This window comes from Haliotis cracherodii, unplaced genomic scaffold (genome assembly GCF_022045235.1).
Source record: "Haliotis cracherodii isolate W230 unplaced genomic scaffold, xgHalCrac1.p SCAF_16, whole genome shotgun sequence".
In the NCBI taxonomy this organism is placed as follows: domain Eukaryota; kingdom Metazoa; phylum Mollusca; class Gastropoda; order Lepetellida; family Haliotidae; genus Haliotis; species Haliotis cracherodii.
Genome location: NW_027266271.1, coordinates 11665774 through 11690296, shown reverse-complemented (window position 1 = coordinate 11690296; position 24523 = coordinate 11665774). Strand labels below are relative to the sequence as shown.

The window sequence follows — 24523 nt, the reverse complement described above, 5'->3', positions numbered from 1 at the left end:
AGCAAGCCTGATCCCGTTCGACTAATTCGAACCCAGGTCTTCATGGGTCATCTACAGTAACAATGTGAATATATTTACACTTACGAGAATAGTTTCATATTTTCTGCACTCTTCCTTTCAAACAGATTATCAGCGGTAACAGCATCTGAGGCTTTGACCTGGGCCTTCTCATTCAGAGGGAGATGCTGCTCAAACAGCTGCAGAAAAATATGTCGGGTTATAGCACTTATAGATAGATGATACAAAAAAAATCCATTTTTCCAGTCTTCTCCTATATTCAAACAATAGTTATCATTGTTAATAATTCTTAGTTTACTACCTCTATTACATATCTGCCATAAATCCTGTATTTTGGCTTCAATCACAACAACTAAAATTTTCAGATTTTCAACACACGTCCTCTTCACTGTCAATTATACATAATTAGTTGCCGCCAAGTAGTCTCTGAACTACCCAGTTCCCTCCTATGATTCATATTTCTCAATAGGAGTTTGAACATATGCTTGTCAAGGGTTAAAAATTCAACCAGAAAATTATAGAAATACCCTACCAGCAACACTTATCTAAAAATTTACATATAACCGTATTTGACGTAATAAGTGCCCACAGCGATAGTTGCTAATATATTGGCTTGTGAACAATCCCAATTAGCACCCCTTTCAATTGATCAATGTACACTTATTTATTCGTGTATAATACGCACTCATGTGTTTTATGCACCCTTTATTATGGGCAATTATACGCACAGACTTTTCTTATGTATCATTTCAGGCTGTCGGCATAAACCACGAAATTTATGATCTTTCAACTCTGTCTTCCTCACCAAAATCATATTTAAATAAGAGACCCCTATCTCTAATTTTGAGAGCGTCCTGAGCGCTTATAACGTCGAATTCAGTAAACACTAAAGAAGTTCAATATTCAGTTTCATTTATTTTTAGACACAAACAAATTTTGATATTCAATTATAATCATGTTTTTGTTTTTGATCCCTGCAATATTTGCATCTTTGGTCCATAAAATCAAAACAACCAAACTTGGTGAACTGCTTTTGAAGCGAAGAGTTGAGTACAAGCACAAAGAGATACATACAATGTGTGGATACTTGCTACTTTTATCACATTGGGACACTCTATGTCACAAACCTTTTTCTCATCTGCTGTCATCTTCTCTTCTTGTCCATCTTCTATGGCGACGACAATACCCCCTGGACGCTCATCACGCAGAGACCGGGCATGTTCCAGGGCCTGCAACCAGGAAGAACACAAATCAAAATCTTCTTTCAAAATGTCTTTGTGTATTTGTAAGCAAAAATTGCAATACTATTGTTTGGAAAAGAGTAAGTGAATGTTGTACGCCAGCCAGTATTTTTATTGTATGTGAATATTCAAATCTGGGTCAGGCAAACCAAAGGTTGATAGCATGAACATGGCCAATGCCTTCAGAGTATAATGACACTTCCAGCCAAGACACATTAAGATCTGGGTTAGAATAGGTCTTCAGTAACCCATGCTTGCCGTAAGAGGTGACTATGCTTGGCGTAAGAGGCAGGGATTGATGCTCATGATATCAATCACCGGATTGTCTTGAGCAGACTTGATTATTTACAGACCGCCGTCATATAGCTGGAATATTGCTGACAAACAAACAAACATTGTAACAATCTGACCCTTACTTTACAACAAGCAAGTGATTGGAGAAGATGCATGTACTGTCCTATCATCAAGTATTATTATGTTGGAGACATATTCACTATGTCACCATAGCTAAACAAAGCTTACTGCATGGTTCACACACAGATCACCGAGATTAAACTGGGTTATTATGTCACTTTCTTGAGTCAAATTTATCATACATCTGTAATAGTAAAACAAGATTATTTCCTGCCACTGTGCTTACAAACAACCTTCAGCTCAGAGTAGCCGACTCACCTTGAAGTTTTCTTTCCTGGAGCTCTCACTTCCCACCCACACGAAGAGGACCTTACCAAGGTCAAGGATGTAGGCGTCACCATGGTTCATGCTCTGCCAGCTGATATCAACCTGTATCACACACATGAAGCTGTACAATATATACACTGTAACACATTACAGACACATGTTAAGTTCTTGCACATTGTTTGCAACACTGTATAGAAAAAGCACAGTAAAGTTCTAACTCTCAGGCACAACATAGTAATAATTAAATAAGTGGAGTAAGATTGAACACAGTTTTAATTTGCTAGCGCTTTCAACTCGTACCATGTACGAGTCTCATCAGGCCAAAACTGAATAACGGACATGAAGTGGTAACATATAGTTACGTGACGTCATAACATCTAGGAGAACTATGATGTCACAATACCAAGGTGACAATGTCTGTATTGTCTAGTTTATAAACTCATATAAACTTTGACGTTTGAAGAAAGTTTGTTCACTACCGCTTGATATCTGACAACAAATTTAACTTATTGTGTATGGATTAATCATCACGCCCCGTTCATCAACCTGGGGATGTGATATTTTCTGTCAGCTTGGATCAGGTTAAGGAAGAACCATACCTGTGTAATGCGGAGGTTCCTCTTGCCTTTCACCTGGTACATGCGTATCTGGAATGTGTTGTCTACATGGTTGAAGCCAGACTTGTGGCCTCCCTCAATAGTCCTGAAACAGAGCGACAGAAACCTTTTGCATTAACAGTTCATTAGTTCAATATACCAACATGAGTTGATAAAAACTTTTATTGATGAGGGTAAGATTCTATTTATCATCTAAAATCATTCCCACGAGTTTTTAGTTTGTAAACAGCAATAACCTGTGGCTTGAGTGTAAAAGGTTCAGTTACCAAGCTTCAGATACAGAGAGATTAGTGCGTCATTTGCTGGTGACATCATGGTAACTGGTGACGCATGGCTTTTAAACACCGAAAATTAATGGACATATTTTATACAGAAAGAGTTCAGGCAGGGAAGTAGACAAGTGTGAGAGGGACTGACTTGAGCCCCTTGGCGAAGTAGCTGAGGAAAAGTTCTGACTCCTTGCCCTCCACCTCCCGGTGCTGGACAGGTGCCCCTCCCAGGAAGTCATCGAGTTCCACAGTCTTGTATGCTGCTGCTCCTGCCTCATCCTGCAACACACACACACACTTGCTTTATCACAGATTCATCTAAACCTGCATTTAGACACAAATCTTCAGCAAATGTCAGTCGAATTTCCCAATTTGGAAATAAAAGTGTCCCAATTCATACTAATATAGATATAACTAATGTTGACTTGTACGAGTATTTCAATGATGAGGATGAATCACTGTGACTGTGTACCAGTCTAATGGTGAGGGAAACACAACATGACACAGGAAGGTATACCACTTGGAAGGATCAATAACAGGACGAATCACTGTGACTGTGTACCAGTCTAACGGTGAGGGAAACACAACATGACACAGGTTGGTATACCACTTGGAAGGATCAATAACAGGACGAATCACTGTGACTGTGTACCAGCCTAACAGTGAGAGAAGCACAACATGACACAGGATGGTATACCACTTGGAAGGATCAATAACAGGATGAATCACTGTGACTGTGTACCAGCCTAACGGTGAGAGAAGCACAACATGACACAGGATGGTATACCACTTGGAAGGATCAATAACAGGATGAATCACTGTGACTGTGTACCAGCCTAACGGTGAGAGAAGCACAACATGACACAGGATGGTATACCACTTGGAAGGATCAATAACAGGATGAATCACTGTGACTGTGTACCAGCCTAACAGTGAGAGAAGCACAACATGACACAGGATGGTATACCACTTGGAAGGATCAATAACAGGATGAATCACTGTGACTGTGTACCAGCCTAACGGTGAGAGAAGCACAACATGACACAGGATGGTATACCACTTGGAAGGATCAATAACAGGATGAATCACTGTGACTGTGTACCAGCCTAATGGTGAAGGGCGCACAACATGTCACAGGATGGTATACCACTTGGAAGGATATCTAACAGGAAGAATCACTGTGACTGTGTACCAGCCTAATGGTGAGGGAAGCAAAACATGACACAGGTTGGTATACCACTTGGCAGGATCCCTAACAGGACGAATCACTGTGACTGTGTACCAGCCTAATGGTGAGGGAAACACAACATGACACAGGTTGGTATACCACTTGGCAGGATCCCTAACAGGACGAATCACTGTGACTGTGTACCAGCCTAATGGTGAGGGAAACACAACATGACACAGGTTGGTATACCACTTGGAAGGATCCCTAACAGGACGAATCACTGTGACTGTGTACCAGCCTAATGGTGAGGGAAACACAACATGACACAGGTTGGTATACCACTTGGCAGGATCCCTAACAGGACGAATCACTGTGACTGTGTACCAGCCTAATGGTGAGGGAAACACAACATGACACAGGTTGGTATACCACTTGGAAGGATCCCTAACAGGACGAATCACGTGACTGTGTACCAGCCTAATGGTGAGGGAAACACAACATGACACAGGTTGGTATACCACTTGGAAGGATCCCTAACAGGACGAATCACGTGACTGTGTACCAGCCTAATGGTGAGGGAAACACAACATGACACAGGTTGGTATACCACTTGGAAGGATCCCTAACAGGACGAATCACTGTGACTGTGTACCAGCCTAATGGTGAGGGAAACACAACATGACACAGGTTGGTATACCACTTGGAAGGATCCCTAACAGGACGAATCACTGTGACTGTGTACCAGCCTAATGGTGAGGGAAACACAACATGACACAGGTTGGTATACCACTTGGAAGGATCCCTAACAGGACGAATCACTGTGACTGTGTACCAGCCTAATGGTGAGGGAAACACAACATGACACAGGTTGGTATACCACTTGGCAGGATCCCTAACAGGACGAATCACGTGACTGTGTACCAGCCTAATGGTGAGGGAAACACAACATGACACAGGTTGGTATACCACTTGGAAGGATCCCTAACAGGACGAATCAGGGACAAAAACCTGGATCAACTGATCCTAGCACAACAAATGGATGCAACCACTTTGGTGAAACTTATGAATACAAGTATCGTGCCCAGAGACCTAGAACCATAAGTAGGGCAAACCGATATTTGAACCTGCAATCAAAGGTTTCTGGCATGCCTAAGTGATGCACAGTAAATTGCAGCACCTTAGGTGACTTGGCCACCAGTGACCCCGTTAGTATTAGAAACCAATGTGAATAGGTACTGAAACACGCCTTTGGAAGAGGAGGAGGAGAAATGGGGTTTAACGTTGCGACTTTAAGATTACTGCACTTATATAGCAACGTGCATGCACATGTGTGTGTCTGCTTGTAACTAGTCCGGACCGATGCCCATTTATAGTGCAAGCCTACTGAGATACCGCATTACCACTGGACCATGGAAGCAGTCCCCGCCTTTGGAGTACAATGACATGCTATGAACAAAGTCACCTATAGTGGCCATCGATTCAGTAAGTCACCTCATACGACATGAATAGGTTGCTGGGGACCTATTCCAGCTCTGAATCCCCACAAGGTGGTAGTGTCAGAAGCCTACCTGTGAAGTCTTGCTGCCCAGCCAGAAGTGGATGTTCTGCTCCAGTCTTTGCCCCTTCACCTCTCTCATCTGAAACACACAGTTCTGCATGCTGTAAAACTACACAACCTGATGCAACCCCTCAAACACAACACTGGCTACGTGGAAAATCACAGTACGACCTATTGCAGCATCCAGTTTCTATACTCACTGTCAAAAGAAACATGAATACCATATATGTTGGTTTATATATGAAGACTTACTCATATTCAAGAGATATTAGTTTGATTTGATGCACAAATGAACATCCTGGTATGTTCTGTGAACTCATGCTCATGAATGCATCACATGTGATGTCATAGATCCATGACTCAAGATGCCCGATTTGTCTCGTGCAGGATTAGCGTGAAAAGTTTGAAAATCACGAGCAGCATCGTGAGATAAGAATAAAGACACTTGTTAGTTTTGTCATTAATTGGTACACATTGGAAACATCTCTCCTTAACAAACATACTTCTCTCTATGGTTCTATGTTTCTATGGTTCACGTTTCAATTGGCAGTGAGTATATGGTGATAATGAATGTGTGCCTACCTGTGACTCACCCTCACTGGAGAGAGTTTGTATTTGGTTATACCACAGGCAGCAATATAACAGATATATCACAGCTATTAGTGGGTATCAGACAGACAGTGATTGATGACATCAGCAATGATTATTTATTTGTTGTTGAACACCGCTCTCAGCAATATTGGAGCAACATGATGGCAGCTTGTATATGATAAATCGAATCCGGATAATCCAGTGATTGATATTATGAGTAACTGTACACGTCAGTGGGGTATGATAGCACGCTATCAACCAAGTCATCGAGTCTGACCATCCGATCAGTGAGGTCACATAAAGGTCACATTGTAACCCGGAAACCTGGGTAGCATAAGCAATGATCTATGTATGATGTATGAAGACACAATCAGACAGGTCACCAACTGTAACCATTTCAGTCTGGAAAGTTGCAAACAGGAACCGCCACGGACACTTACAACACATGAAACTCTATAGGAACTCTATTGAGGCAAGCCAAAAATGATGCAGGTCCTTGACGTTTCCCATGGGTATGGTGCGGACAAACCTAGAGACATAATCAGGGTGAGTCTGGGATTCAAACCCTTGTGTCTTGGTTTCTGGCACATCCCGAAGATACAACTGTGACCCGTCCCCCCAATTCAAAGACTGTTCATGGACAATCCTCTGCATAAATTAAGACATGGTTAGTGTTCAGGAAACGGTTTCTTAATAATGCATATGTTAATTACAAAAAAATATGAAAAAGAACAGATAAATGCAATTGATATTCACTCTTGAAAACTTGAAAAACTTTCACCAAAATATATGAAAATGATAATTTTTGTTAAAATACCAAAACCAATATTGTTCTTGAATATCCTCTAAAAAGTTCTATTATCAAGAGATTACATCACTCCAATCAACACTGGATTTAATAGCAGCTGTTGTTTGGATCAATGCTATTCAAGATAGATATATTTACCACTGAGGGCTGTTTGCTGAAGCAATACTGCGTATCTACTGAATGCATGTGTTTTGTATACATAATATCTTATAGTTAAACTTCAGCATTGGAAATATATCCTATGACCCTGGTGTCCCTGGAAGAAACAAATCTATCTTGTGTACTGTTTATATTTTTGTGTGTATTTTTTGCTCAACAAAGCAGTATTCCAGCTATATAATGGCGTAATGTAAATAATCAAGCCTGGACCAGACAATCCAGTGATTGATATTGTGAGCACTGCTCCATACACAATTTACCCATGTTGGGAATCAAACCCAGTCTTCCCATGACAAGCAAATGCTTTATCCACCCGCCTACTCCTCCACCCCTTGCATGTAACAACATCAAATGTAAAAACTTTCAAACATTTACAAAGAAAACCATTAGACCTAAAAAATATATTACTTTCCCAGTACATATCATGCATATTAGAAACAAACAAAATGTACATATTTCCGAGGACCAAATACATTGATTATCTAATTTTTGTCTTGGTCAGGCCCACAGGAGAGAGAGAGATATGTGGATTTACGTTCGCTTTCCAACTTTATGCGTATTTCGCACACAGGAAGGCCCACACAAAAATCCCTTCCCTTATTTACAGATTAATTTGTCTGAAGAACTATACTGATTGGATTTGAGGTTCTGTAATTTGATAAGATAATAGTAACAATAATAATCATAATAATAGGCAATATAATAACATGAAAATCTGAAAATGATGCTTCAGTGAGTGAGTGAGTGGGTGAACTGGATTTTAGTGCTGCTTTGAACAGTATTCCAATTATATCACAGTGTGTCAGCTTAATGTGGAAGGAAAGCCTGAAGTGATGCGGGTCTCAGATGTTTACTACTATGGAGAAACCCATGAACATGAGTATGGTGCTGATTAACCTTGAAACATAATTGGGGTGTACACAGGGATACCAACCCACAATCACAGGTTCCTGGTGTGTCCAAGGGATGCAACACTGGACAGCGAATTATGGCACCTTAGACAACTGGGCCACCCTACCCTCTGATAACCTATCTGCTGATAATGGTGACATTAATGTCAATTAATCTATCAATGTCAAGAATAAAACACATTACTTGAACTGCAAAACCTGCAAAAATAATAAACACTGTATAATTGAACAAAGGATAACCTGAAACCCCAAAATTATTTAGTAAAGTTTAAATAAAACATATCATGTTCCCCTTCGAACTTCCTTTGAGCACAGGTGTGTGAAACAACATGAAAAAGTAGGCTGTCTACACAGGTGGCAACTAATCACCTCCTGCATCTTTATATCACTATGTCCTATGTGGCGGTGGGCTTGGTGCGACACACACACAACTATCTGAAGTCAGACACAAGCCTTCTTATGTGTAAGGGTGAAGGTAGTGTAAAGGAAGCTAAAAAGGAAGACACATCATTACACTATAGTGTGCAATATCCTACTCACTATCTGTAGTCTGGATCTCCTCCTGGCCCTCACCGTGCACTCTACAGTGCATTATGCTGTTTACTATCTGCTGAGTGTTAACCATGTGCATTATTCTGTTAACCAAGTGCATTATCCTGATTACTATCTGCTGGGTGTGCATTATCCTGTTTACTATCTGCTGGGTGTGCATTATCCTGCTTACTATCTGCTGAGTGTGCATTATCCTGTTTACTATCTGCTGGGTGTGCATTATCTTGTTTACAATCTGCTGGGTGTGCATTATCCTGTTTACTATCTGCTGGGTGTGCATTATCCTCCTTACTATCTGCTGAGTGTGCATTATTCTGTTTACTATCTGCTGGGTGTGCATTATCCTGTTTACAATCAGCTGGGTGTGCATTATCCTGTTTACAATCTGCTGAGTGTGCATTATCCAGTTTACTATCTGCTGGGTGTGCATTATCCAGTTCCCTATCTATAGTTTCGATCTCCTAACCTGACACCCACTGTGCAGTGATCTGACTTGGGACAAACAGGTGCTTTGTGAACATGTACAATATTTATCCTTTACCATATCTTGCATTGTTCAGTTATCAAAGAAATCCACACAGTAAACAGAACCTTGTCTTGATAACATAATTAGATTTTGACAGGATATGAATCATCAATAAAGTTGTATTAATGCATTAAATCTGCGTGCAATTTTTTATCAATTGATATTTCTGACTACCTTCCAAATATGCACATGATGTGCATAATCCTTGGTTTTGGACAACAAAATATGCAAAAATAAAATGACTAGTGCTGCCACCCAACTAAAACAAAGCAAAAAATATTCTTATCCATTACTAAGGGAGATAACCCTTCTCCAAACAGGTTGCCATGGATGCAGGTGTAAACAAAATTGAATTCTAAGAGCAAAGCACCGACATTACCTGTACATTGAGTCCCCGAGGACTCTGTCCGAAGGCAGTTAGCTGTCAGGTTAAAATCAGTCATACAATGATTCCATTATAATGTCTGCATTTCACTACGTATTCATTAAGCCAGATACATACACTTCAGTCAGGTTCATAATGAGTGAGTGAGTGAGTGAGTGAGTGAGTATGGTTTTACGCCGCTTTTAGCAATATTCCAGCAATATCACGGCTGGGGGACACCAGAAATGGGCTTCACACATTGTACCCATGTGGGGAATTGAACCCATGCCTTAGGCATGACGAACAACCACTTTAACCACTAGGCTACCCCATTTAACAAGGCAATGTTAAAGCATTGTAACTAATTCTCCTGTACTGCTACCATTACATAATGTATCAATAAATGCATTATCAGAAATGTATCTAACATTATATAGTCGATTGTCCAGTGTTATATCATATCAACATTAAGGTGCAATAACTACACTGGACACATTTACCATCATTGCTGAAAGTTCATTAATGATATATCTCCATAGATCCCAAACTGATTTTGTTCAGAATAGATATTCATAATAGAGGTGAGTGATTGAATTGGGTTAAAGGCCGCTTTTAACATTATTCCATTTATATCATGGCCTTTCAGCTTAATGTGGGGGGAAAGCCTGAAGTGATGTGGGTCTCAGACGTTGACCACTTCGGTGAAACCCACAAGCATGGATATGGTGCTGAAAAAACCAGAAACATAATCAGGGCGAACCTGGATTCGAACCCACAATCATATGTTTCTGGCATGCCCAAGGGACACAACTCTGCACAGCAAATCGCGGCGCCTTAAATGACTGGGCCACCCATGCTCCTATTCATAATAGAGCTTGTTTGTACTTTATACCAACCAATAGGTAAGTGTGATGGTGGCATGATGTAATAGATCGACACCAAGTGACAATTCATTATCAGCTTATAAAGGACCTGTTGCCAAAAACAACGCAAGGCAAAGTCGCACATTTTATTCTGTTGCAATAGTACCTTTATATTGTGACAACAAGTTTTCAAATATTCTCAGGTTTACTGAAAGCACAGAGAAATACCACACAAAGCATGAAACACATTGTCCTGTTAACATGGTTAACTGCATTGTTAGCAGTTGATTAGCCAGGATATAATCTACAGTGTGTCATCAATAGGTCTCACTTGTATAAACAAAACCATACTACAATTATAAAACAAATAATTGATAGTTCTACTCACGCTGAGAATGATATAGGAATCCCCTTTGTAAAACTGACCAATCCTGTCCTTAGGAACCTGGACTGGCTTCATATCCTGAAATACACAGTCGGTAAGCATGTGAGAGAAGGTTGTCTTAGATAAGATATTTTGATATTTTCAACAACAAGCTTCATAACAAAACTTTGCAACCAGGCTTCAACAAGTATGTTATCTTTCAAGGCAAGGGAGTTTTAACGGCAAGCATAGGTTGCTGAAGACCTATCCTTACCCGGATCTTAACAGGTCCTTCTCAATACTGACACAATACTTACCTGACCCGTTAAGATATGGGGTAGAATAGGTCTTCAGCAACCTATGCTTGTCGTAAAAGGCAACTAACAGGATCGGGTGGTCAGGCTCGCTGACTTGGTTGATGCATGTCATCGTATACCAATTGTGTGGATCGATGCTCATAACGTCAATCACTGGATTGTCTGGTCCAGACTTGATTATTTAGCCGTCATATAGCTGGAATATTGCTGAGTGCAGCGTTAAACGACAAACAAACAAAGAAACAAACAAACAAAACAATACTTACCTCAATTCTCCATACAAAGAAGCCTGATCTGTTTGGCGTAACCACGCGGAAGGCGGGGTCGACTTGGCTTCCCATCTTGACGCCTACAGCAGAGAACGTGATTGTAAGGCGTGAGAGTGTGACAAGGGCAATGAGCATGGTGGACAAGTGGATGGGTTAATGGGTGGGCGTATGGGTAATTTGGATAAGAGTGAGTTGGTATAAAAAAGTCAAAGCCATATGTGGAATCAAACTGAGATCTTTGGCCTGGCAAGCGAGAGGTGTCTCCACTGGGCTATCACACTAACAATAAGGCTTCAGTGTGCAATCAATATATTGCCGCGAACACAATCCCGGGTAACGATCCCTGAGGCTCCTCTTATTAAATGAGAAATCACAGACTTAGCTGATCAATACCCAGGACATGACAGCTGCATAAAATCATTGTACGGTCCCATAAACTGCCTGATGTGAATATGGGACATATCAAGTTGCACTCTTCAAACAATAAGGCCACATTCCTGCCAATATTTTCATATTCGATATGCAGTAAACTATGTTTATAACGAACACGCTTATAATGAACTGGCGGATATAATGACCTGTTTTTTTGGTCCCAGCCATTTGCTGTATATATGCTATATATATATATATGTTTGGAACAAATTCGGGTTATAACAAACTAAAATAAGTGGTCCATTTGAGTTTGTTGTAACTGTAGTTGACTCTAATTCAATTATTTCTTCTGCTAGGCCAGACGGATTGTTACATGTCTCTGCTCAAATGTCCTGTCTTAACCATTATTATTGTGACATGTGATGATGTTTGGTTTATTTGACTTAAGTTGTTTCCGGAATTGTGAGTGTATTATCTTGTAGTTTATTACTATAAGTGATGACAAATGGTTATCGTACAGGACTAATCAAATCAAGCAAGGATAGAAATCTTATTATTGAAGATGAGGTGTGTTAAACACTGTGTTCAAGATTATGTGCATGCACGAATACATGTGCATGTGGCTGCTTGAACCGTGTGTATTAGGCCACTGTTTAAAAAGGATACCCACTCACACAGTATACCGACCACTCCTTCTTTATCAACCTAATGCCTAACACCAGGCAGGGTAACAACAAGTACCATCTTCTAACATCTTTTGGTATGAAATGGCCAGCATTCAAACCACCGATATTACTCCTCTCTAGGCAGATCCAAGAGACCATGGAGGCAGTGTATTATTGAAGGATTGAAGGGTTAAAGCACAACACAGTATCAACAACTGGGAATTTTAACAAGTAGCTTTTAATAGTACGTTGGTCTTCCCTGATTATGACAGACTGAATTATGATTTTTACAAATCTGAACATGAACTATGCAAAATGAATTACCGGGTACAGGTACAAGACGGATAAGACTTTTGTTTGAACTAGACTGCAATACTAATGGCTGCGGAATAATGGCCTTGCTGGGCAGGCAGTAATTTCCTGGGTTGAAGGTGTATAAATGTATAATACAACAGTGCTCTAACTCTTCTACCTCAGCATGTCTAACATGTATTTATCACAGGCATAACACAAAGGTCATATGATAATGTGGAGTGAGACCCAGAATGCCCCAGATCTTTTTTTACAAAAACAAAAAAGAACATGTAAGGCTGACATGTTTTCATTTGTGGTAACTGCATAATGCTACATTGCTAATGCCTAATGGACAGTATATATTACTGATAAGATATGGTAATCAAATTTCACATACATATGTCACGCTAAAAGATAAGCAAGACTCAAGGCCAAGGGGGATAATTCAGTATGAATGCAATCAATAAAGACCACTAAATACTATAGGAAAATGGCTCGACAAGGCCTGTTTGTTCATAAGCTCTGCTACTGTTTGCATGACATAATGCAACATTGAGCTGTCACTGCTGACAAAAGATTATCTTACACATGTTACTGGATGTAGTATTGAAAGAAGCATGAATTATTACTCTTAGATCAATACAAATTTCCTCCACTGTCAAAAAGTCCACTTCGATAAAAGACCTGTTCAAACTGCTACAAGAATGTTCAATAACAGCCATGAAGTCTAGACTTTGGATACTGCATATATACACGCAATACAATCAAAATACTCACCAATACAAAAAAAGGTAACTAAAAATTGGGATGCTAGGAATCTAAAGAGTGGGCTCCTGTCTACATACATGAGTAGACAGTGATTTATCTTAGGCTGTGATTGGATGAAACTAAATACAGCTTTCATCAGCCTTCTGTATTGAATGAAAACCAGTTGTGGATTTCATGAAATTTCTTGTGAAGTCAATTTGTTATTGCCAAAATTAACTTGAGCAGAGCAGTTTGTTATACTTCTTATCAACCGACAAAAACTTTCGAGGTATAGACATGGATCCATGTTAAATCAAAATAGTATTTAAGGATGCTGCACATACTTACATATAACAGACATACAGTGTTTGGTCGACACCTATTGGCTGTAGGCGGTAATCTTGCTGCACAGACCAATGGTGGAACCAGTCTAGACATTCTTTTCAGAGGGTTATAAGAAACCAGTGTGTAATATGCTTATGTTTATAAGCCAATGGAATAAAGAGGGCATATGGAAATATAGCCATATGTTGTTAACTTCTATGTTCAAAATGAATACTTCGTATCAACAACTTTAGCCAGAGAGAAAATGTTCACCAACTAAACAATGTATTTTTCTTTCCATCAGTGTATAACATACATATGTAATGTTGTCAGTATACATGGTGTATAACATACATATTTAATGTTGTCAAGTATACATGGTATATAACATACATATGAAATGTTGTCAAGTATCGTGGTGTATAACATACATATGTAATGTTGTCAAGTATACATGGTATACAACATACATATGTAATGTTGTCAAGTATACATGGTGTATAACATACATATGTAATGTTGTCAAGTATACATTGTGTATAACATACATATGTAATGTTGTCAAGTATACATGATGTATAACATACACATGAAATGTTGTCAGTATACATGGTGTATAACATACATGTGTAATGTTGACAAGTATTCATGGTGTATAACATACATATGTAATGTTGTCAAGTATACATGGTGTATAACACACGTATGTAATGTTGTCAAGTATACATTATGTGTAACATACATATGTAATGTTGCCAAGTATACATTATGTATAAGATACATGTGTAATGTTGTCAAGTATACATTATGTATAAGATACATGTGTAATGTTGTCAAGTATACATTATGTATAAGATACATGTGTAATGTTGTCAAGTGTACATGGTGTATAACATACATGTGTAATGTTGTCAAGTATACATTATGTATAACATACATATGTAATGTTGTCAAGTATATATTATGTATAACATACATATGTAATGTTGTCAAGTATACATTATGTATAACATACATGTGTAGTTGTCAAGTATACATTATGCATAACATACATGTGTAGATGTCAAGCATACATTATGTATAACATACATGTGTAGATGTCAAGTTTACATTATGTATAAGATACATGTGTAATGTTGTCAAGTATACATGGTGTTTAACACACGTATATAATAATGTCAAGTATACATTATGTATAACATACATGTGTAATGTTGTCAAGTATACATGGTGTATAACATACATATGTAATGTTGTCAAGTATACATGGTGTATAACATACATATGTAATGTTGTCAAATATACATGGTGTATAACACACGTATATAATGTTGTCAAGTATACATTATGTATAAGATACATGTGTAATGTTGTCAAGTATCGTGGTGTATAACATACATATGTAATGTTGTCAAGTATACATGGTGTATAACATACATATGTAATGTTGTCAAGTGTACATGGTGTTTAACATACATGTGTAGTTGTCAAGTATACATTATGTATAACATACATGTGTAATGTTGTCAAGTGTACATGGTGTTTAACATACATGTGTAATGTTGTCAAGTATACATGGTGTATAACATACATGCGTAATGTTGTCAAGTATACATGGTGTATAACATACATATGTAATGTTGTCAAGTATACATAATGTATAACATACATGTGTAGTTGTCAAGTATACATGGTGTATAACATACATATGTAATGTTGTCAAGTATACATGGTATATAACATACATATGTAATGTTGTCAAGTATACATAATGTATAACATACATCTGTAGTTGTCAAGTTTACATGGTGTATAACATACATATGTAATGTTGTCAGTATACATGGTGTATAACATACATGTGTAATGTTGTCAAATATACATGGTGTATAACACACATATGTAATGTTGTCAAATATCGTGGTGTATAACATACATATGTAATGTTGTCAAGTATACATGGTGTATAACATACATATGTAATGTTGTCAAATATACATGGTGTATAACACATGTATATAATGTTGTCAAGTATACATTATGTATAACATACTTGTGTAATGTTGTCAAATATACATGGTGTATAACATACATATGTAATGTTGTCAAGCATACATAATGTATAACATACATATGTAATGTTGTCAAGTATCTTGGTGTATAACACATGTATATAATGTTGTCAAGTATACATTATGTATAACATACTTGTGTAATGTTGTCAAGTATACATGGTGTATAAAATACATATGTAATGTTGTCAAATATACATGGTGTATAACACATGTATATTATGTTGTCAAGTATACATTATGTATGACATACATGTGTAATGTTGTCAAGTATACATGGTGTATAACATACATGTAATGTTGTCAAATATACATGGTGTATAACACATGTATATAATGTTGTCAAGTATACATTATATATAACATGCATGTGTAATGTTGTCAAGTATACATGGTGTATAAAATACATATGTAATGTTGTCAAATATACATGGTGTATAACACACCAATGTAAAGTTGTCAAGTCTGATTACCTACCATTTTTAGGGTAAGTGCCCTTGCCTGACAATGTAAACATCACGGAACCGTATCTTGCTGGAAAGTCTATTTCAAAGTTGTTCTGCTACGTTAATACCATCAAAACTCAAAACAAGTGGCAGATATTCCTCATACACTCCAGAAATACTTCATAGATCTCAAAAAGACACTGATGGGGTCTTTTAAACAGGTTTCTTGAATTAACAACAAAATAAATTGCAGAAATTCTGCACAATCATCTATATTTCAACTTGTGTTCTTGTCAATTCATCAAAATCTTGGTAATGCTATATATAAATATGTAATCCAAGATTGAATATGTCAACACCACTTGTCCCCTTCAGTCCACATGGCTTATCACAACAGTCGTGGCATGTACACCTATGACGATGCAGGGCAAACCAACAGAAATATGTCTAGGTCGATTCCAGCCGAGTGGCCACTCCTAATCCTATCAGCAACCTCTAGAGCCAATGGGCTGCACTTCTGTTGCCTATAATCTGTAAACCTTATGGCAGGAAATAATAGGCTAAGTCATTTTGCTTTTGTTTTGCTACTGACATGCTTCACTTCCCAGGTGGAGAGGAAACGTGCGAGAACGTGAACTGTTACGTTTACTCTTCAATATTTATAGCTCTGAGCAACAAACTGACAGTATGGACACGAGGAGGACGCGGGGATACAGCTCATTTTTCTCTTCAGTAATGTTAAGCTCTAATTTTTCTCATACCGTGGACAAGCTGACTTAACTATTCTAAAAAGTATAAAGTTAATATGTAAAGTAGAAACATTTGTGTTTCAGATCAGTTTAACTCTAGAAGGAGATATTTGTTCTAAATGCTTTAGTGTGTGTCTTTGGAGTCAATATCTTCATGATGCATATTTAAGCTACGTTGATCTTTCCAAATCCTAGTTTCTAATGCTTGTAAGCTTTAAGATTATTGTCTATCCAATGTTGGAGATTTGTTTGGTTAGCAAAGGATAAAACTATTTTGCTGTTTAACGCCATGTGAGTGTTGTTTTTTGAACATGCCATCTCAATATTCCCATGCATAGACAACCATGTCTGCGTTACCTCCCTTTGACCATGTTGACATACCCGGTCATCATTTTTTAACTAGGACAACTTTATGATGCATCATTTGTGTAGATATGTTTTTTATTTTAACATCGTTCAATATTGAAAAGGCCCTTTAATGACTTAGGCCAAGGCAAATTATTTTTGTGTGTTTTATCGTTTGTTGTTGTTCAATTGACTTGAGGTTTATTTTCTTCTCAAAACTCTAGAATTAACATACTTTACTCAAAAATGTTAAAAATGTCTATTAAACAGAGAATCTTTACTATTTTACCAAAAAATAACTTATAGAAAAAGGCAGATACAGTAGGCTCATCCACAAAACAAGAAAACACATTTGTCTGGTCATAGCATAATACATAAATTTTACATTTTCTTTATTACATATTATCCTTCTGGTTTATAGAAATGTAAGCATTCAAATATTTACATATTTTTTCTTTAATACATATTATCCTTCTGGATTATCGAAATGTCAGCATTTAAATATTTACATATTTTTTCTTTATTACATATTATCTTTCTGGTTTATCGAAATGTAAGCATTCAAATATTGACATACTTTTCTTTATTACATATTATCTTTCTGGTTTATAGAAATGGAAGAACTCATTTACATACTTGGAGTTTTTGTTTTGTGTAGAATCAAGTGATACTGTCCCCTGTAGTGTGACAGTCACTGACCCGTGATGCAGCGTGAAACATTATGACCTATTGAGTAATCCAGGGACAATACCACACCCAGTCAAAGCCCTACCTGCAGACAATCAGATATTACCAGTGATGCTGTAACACCTGAATGTTGTTAACTACGGGCACCTGGGTGACAGGTAATTCTGCCTCAGGACACCACTATACCGGGGGCTTCCACATAAATACCAGGCCTAACTTCTTTGGAAATTACCAAATCAATTACAGATTACAAAGACATGGGAAAAGCTATCTTTGAATTCCTTTGGACCTTCTCTCTCAGTTACCTACTTAGGGTCCTTTAGAGGCAAAGTCTTGGTCCTGAAGACAAAGATAAGCACTTGCCCTCTGAAACCCTCCGATTATCCCAGGGCATTTAACTCTTACCTAACAGTGGGCATGATTTAACATGCATAGAAATACCTCTTAAAATGTTTCACAGTTCCATGCTAATTAGTGTTGGATTGAATCTGTCAAACATAAAATTGACTTCCTAATCTAATTTAATTCAAAATGGAGATAGGCTAGGGTAATTGGCAGTCCTGGCAAATTTGAGTCAAGTCATTCGAAACCCATTTTCTTTGTAATTCATATTTTATTATGTACATCAATCTAGCAGTTAATGAATATACCCCATTTGACCACAGACAGTGTCTCAGACTGACACAAGTCACTTATTACATTAAGACCAAGACTGAAAATAGGTACCAGCTGGAACAAGTCCTTTAAAACAATTCCACAATGATGTCAAGATCAAGGCTGAAAATGGGTATCAGATCATTGCCCATAGTCCTCCTTTAAGTCAATTCCAAAGAGTCATGAAGATCTTTTGCTTTTTAAAATCCTGTAAACCGAAATCATACATCACTGCCCTCCTCTAGTCATTCACTACACTGCAATCAAATCATTCTTGCGTGCCATGACACACTTTCCACATGACTCACCTACATCAAAATACACACATGCAGTCTTTCACATTTGAATAGGGGTACAGGTGGCCCAGTGATGTTCTACAGAATGTAGTTTCTTCTCCAGTATTCAAATGTCCCCAGGTTAAAATAATCACTGATGGTCTTTGTATTTGAGGGCTTCAACACAAATTTGATAGTGATAACCTTAACTTGATACTTTGAGGTTTCAGGTTTCAAGGTCAACTCCCCACCCCCAACAGCTTGATGTTGAATCTTTAACAGACTGACATTTAAACATGCTGCAAGAGTTCTATTCTCTGCTGAATAAACTATTTGCTAATCACACATTGCCTTGAACTGTATTTTAGTCCCAAACTTTACAAATGGTATACTTACATGAAAATACAGAGGACTGACCAACAGGCTAAGCCTATGCAAATGCCTTTCCTTTCTACAAATACTTTCTTATTGTGCCAGTGATTAGGATATAGTGTGCCTACAAGACTGAATACATACAAAACATACCTACAATTCACAAAAAGAGTTATTTTGGTTATAAATTATGAAAATGAATCAAAACATTTACAATGTGTTCCCTGTGTTTCCTTGATGGACAGATGCAATAGTACAACCAATCGCACAGAAGTAACACAGTTAACATAATCAGTTGTTATTATTTATATTGACCTTCGTCCATGTGTTAATTGAAGTATCACAATCTTGTAGTGGGCAGTTAGGTCTTGGTTCAAGCTAAAAGATCACACTCAGATATGACAAAAGGTTTTGACACAGCCCTTAACCACAAAGAACATGTTTACAAAATACTAAAATGGATGATATTATGTACAGTACAAAGGTATTTAAAATGTCGAAAATATGTGTTTACATTACTCACAAAGACAAGCATTTTTAAATGTCAAACAAAAATATGAAAGAGCTGAACGTGTCCTGGCTGTGTCTGTCTTCCTTTAAAACACCTCTTCAGTTTAAGCACGCTTTGTATGTCGGAACTATGTTTAACTTGTTAAGACATGGCCACTCTAGGAATCATAAATTGTTCTACAGTGACTGCTAGGGGCATCTAACTGTCTGGCTTATGTGTGTAAACCGTAATAAAACTTCTTGAGAACTCTAAAGTGTCTGTGTAATATCTCAATATACACAGTGTAATCGCTGATACAGCATATGTAGACACTAATAAAAGATTAACTCAGTGAATGTGTTTGTAAGGGCCCTGATAATCAGCTGGTTTCAATATAACTGTGAGCAGGGTAAACACAGTAAATTCTGTAAGGTTAACATAGTAAATGTAAGTTTAACACTCATATATCAACAAAAGTCAGATTATTTTTCTCCCAGTTTCCCTCAGTTTTGTCTCAGTAAACAAACTGTGTGATTAATTGTAAGTTTTTTTCATGCTGATTTCAAATTTTATAATGTGTTATCCCACATCATTCTTCAAGATTGTTTTTAAAAAAATAATCATTATCAGGATTATGAACAAATACAAACACATTATGAAAACCGTAATCCTATATTTTGATGTTCCTTGTTTGACATTCAGCCAGCTTGTCATCCCTCACACATCATTGTCAGCTTCCTACATCTTGACATACCGTAATAGACGTAATAAGCGCCCAGGGCGCTCTCAAAATTAGAAATAGGGGATTCTTATTAGAATATAATTTTGGTGAGACAAAAACAGAGTTGAAAGATTGTAAATTTCGTGGTTTATGCTGACAGCCTGAAATGATACAAAAGAAAAGTAGGTGCATATTATACTTGACAAATATATTTTCCAGAATTTATTTGCTCATAATTAAGGGTGCATTAACACACAAGTGCGTATTATACAGGAATACGGCCTTGGTAATCATAAAACAAGAAACAAAATTCATCTGGCTTTTGCTAAATATATCTGAACAAAACCAACATTTGAAGCAAACTAACTTCTCACATGTACAGGAAGTTCTCGCAAACAAGAAAATCCACCCTTTTTCTTTTATAAGGGTTTATTTCCAAACAATATCAAGAAATACAAATATTGAGCTTGTCTTTAAAATAACATGAGAATAGAGAGTTTGACCGTAACACCTAGGCATTCAATTCTATCTAACCATTTCAGTGAAAACTGTTTATTAAAAACCTCATTCACTACAAATGTAAATATCTTGTGGAAGAGCTGTTTCCAACTTATCCAATTTTTAATCTAAAAAAGACCCTTAAAACAATGTTATATTCAAAATGAAAGCACATGAAACTGGGTCAAAATGAATACTATTCACACAAGGCAACAATTTTAACAAACAGATTAAACCTTAATTTTTTAACACAACACCAAAGCGAATATATGAACACTTAAATTGCGAAGCTCCCCGACAGGGTGCAAACATCCCAGTGTTGATATATTTCTTGAATGTATGTTGATATACGAGCTTGAGTATCTGTGGGTCCCGAACACGAGATGGCAGGTAAACAAGTAGGTTCAATGATGAATATGAAGCTCGAGGTATTTCCATCCAAGCCCCACCCAGGAATGTAAGCAGCCATCACACATCCATCACACGGTGACAAGATGTCACTCACACTCTTGTCAATTTACAACCAATGTTTGGATTTTAGTATATACAGCTAAACATATTGTGTCAATGCTGAAATAATAGCCTTGATTCTCTGGTATGGTTGGCATTAGTAGTAATACACTTCTGCATGACTGCAGTTATATCCATACTCATAGCAGTTTTGATCAAAGTAGTACAATAAAATTCTGACACACACCTTTTCACATTGAAAATGGCTGTACCTTTATTAAAAGGAAATTAGAATTAGAGTAAATGATTAAGGAATGAATTATTAAATTGTAGGAAATACTTGTATGTATCCTTCCCATTTGGACTATTAAACATAATGTCTTCATCGCCTTTGTCAACAAATATACATTTTAATATGTATAATAATATGTTATATTAATGCATTCATCAGTTCGACACTTGATGCCAGGACTTGTTCTCATTCATCTTCTACTTTGAGATTATATGGCAGCTTCAGCCAGTTTAGAGGATGCAATGTGATCAAGGTGATGTGGAACACCCTGTGAAGATCCGGGTTAGAACTGGCCTTCTGCAACCCATGCTTGTCTCCCCCCATGAAATTCCAGAAACGTTTTGGTCTTTTGTTAAACACTTGATCAAAATCTAAAAGATTTTAGGGTGTGAAGACAGCCCAAACAGTAATTTATGGCTATGACGTAATAGAGGTATTCAAAGGAACTATTGTATATATAAAACTTAAAAAGAAGTTAATGAACTCCAAATTCTTTATTAGTACTGCACCTAACATGCTGGTCAGTATAATCTGGTATAATATTCATTGTCTTCTTGGACTGACCCGAGCAGTTGAGATTGTAAAATAAATGACAAGAAAAAGACTAAGTTAACTGACTTTTGATGACATATTTGTGATTGGTTACAGCCAAATGTTCCCGACAGTCAATTACGAAACGTGAACCGAGTCCCACTGCTTGTATTCATACAGTGCACACCACCATGAAAAGCTGACTGGTTCCGTTCAGTCAAGTCAACACGGTCAAGTACTGAAACTGTTACCCACTCCCTCCCCCAGGACACAAAGAGATGGGACTAGCTTGAACGTACCCACGCTTTAGGATCTATGTCATGGTTAAGGAATGCCAATACATTTCACAGCTGGGTGAACATGCATGTGAACAACTTGTCGCATTGTGAGTGCCATTCAAAAAATATCCAAACGTATTATGTGACAATTCTCACATTTAAAAGTAGGCCAAATTATGATACAGGTACAGTAAACTACGGTTATAACGAACATGCTTATAACCAACTGGCGGATATAACGAACTGTTTTTTAGGTCCCTGTCATTTGCTGTATATATGCTGTATACATGGTATACATGCTCATAACGAATTATGGTTACCGCGAACTAGAATTTGTGGTCCCTTTGAGTTCGTTTTAACCGTAGTTTACTGTATTAGAAAGCACCACATTACTTCAATCAAGCATATCCAGTGAATTGATAGCTCGTCTAAAAAGATGAAAGTAATTTAGTTTCCCAAAGTAAATAAACTAAATCTGATCTTAAGACCATGGAGCTTGCCCAATGCGCAACGACGAGATCCATTGCCGCGATTCCTTTTTCGACGACCCTCAACCAGGAATACAGACACATCTACGATTACTGAATATACTACCCAAATAACCATCATTGCCTACAGGATACATATATTTAATAAATTAGTAACTATGTATACACACAGAGAGTCTTAAGAGTGAGGGGCGGTGGGGTAGCCTAGTGGTTAAAGCGTTGGATCATCACGCCGAAGACCTGTGGTCGATTCCCCACATGGGTACAAAGTGTGAAGCACATTTTCTGGTGTCCCCTGCCGTGATATTGCTGGAATATTGCTAAATGGGGCGTAAAACCACTTCCTCACTCACTCTTAAGAGTGAAAAAAGCTGGTGATGTGGCCTACTTGTTGAAGTGTTTACTTTAAGACCGAAGGGCTGGACCTGATTCCTCATATGGTCTCCCACTATGATAATTATGGCAGGGGCCTCTGTGAAGGTAGTGTGAAACCACTCACTCACTCTCACTCCATTCATCTTGAGAATTTGCACTCATAGGAAATGTGGCAGCACATTCATTCTTATTATAAAGTAACGTGACATGGCAAAGACAGACCCCAAACTGATACAACAACTTCGGACCCACATATTTACATTTGAGTGTTCATATTGTTTAAAGCCTGCTCAGCCATCATTGAGGATTCACATGAATGTAAAAAATCCTCCACCCAAACGACAAACACCTAGTTTGCAGAAGGTATGCTTTGTCAGTGACACATAAAAGAATATTGCCCGTATGTCTCTAAGGCTCCACCAATAACCACCATGTTTTGTTTGTTTGTTGTTTAACGCTGCACTAAGCAATATTCCAGCTATATGACGGCAGTCTGTAAATAATCGAGTCTGGACTAAACAATCCAGTGATTGATATAAGCATCGATCCTCACAAATGGGACACGATGACATGCATCAACCAAATCAGTGAGCTTGACTACCCGATCCTGTTAGTTGCCTCTTACGACAAGCATAGTCGCCTTTTAGGGCAAGCATGGGTTGCTGAAGACCTATCTTAACCTGGGATCTTCACGGGTCCAATAACCACTATGAGATGTTCATGTCAAAATTGCCTGAATACATTCAGTAACATACTACTCAACTTTAACAGAGATACAAACATATTTATAACATACTACTCAAAAGAAGTTAAAGAACACCTGACACTTTCATATTACGATAGTTAATCTGATATGTCATGACAAATTAAAAATAGTGTTATGAAAGAATCAGATGTTCTTTAACTTCTTTTGAGTAGTATGTTATAGATATGTGTCTGTATCTCTGTTAAAGTTATATATGTTGAAGTAACAAAGCAATACATGAATTATCCCTATCAGCATATACTTTTGATAAAGTGACATAAACCTTTGACCGCATCACGTAAACTGTTATCAAGCGTTAAGAAAGTTGAAACAATGCCAAACGCGGTGAATTAACTCATTCATACTCTAGTGAAAGA

At 37.6% G+C, this 24523-nt stretch overlaps 1 protein-coding gene across 6 annotated transcripts in view; it reads right to left on the bottom strand.

Annotated features, from left to right (window-relative positions):
- The window catches only part of LOC139463821 (advillin-like), a 54209-nt gene that overhangs the window by 17274 nt on the left and 12412 nt on the right, over nt 1–24523 (bottom strand). For all 6 annotated transcript variants that reach the window (XR_011653063.1, XR_011653064.1, XR_011653066.1 and 3 more), the window contains exons 2-9: nt 11274–11356; nt 10715–10789; nt 5563–5631; nt 2975–3105; nt 2540–2642; nt 1932–2042; nt 1146–1247; nt 85–197 (exon numbers count right to left, since the gene is read on the bottom strand). Coding sequence is in view for 1 of the 6 variants with exons in the window: in XM_071245167.1 (XP_071101268.1) it covers nt 85–197; nt 1146–1247; nt 1932–2042; nt 2540–2642; nt 2975–3105; nt 5563–5631; nt 10715–10789; nt 11274–11348 (779 nt within the window). In the remaining 5 variants the exon portion in view is untranslated. The remainder of the gene's footprint in view (nt 1–84; nt 198–1145; nt 1248–1931; nt 2043–2539; nt 2643–2974; nt 3106–5562; nt 5632–10714; nt 10790–11273; nt 11357–24523) is intronic.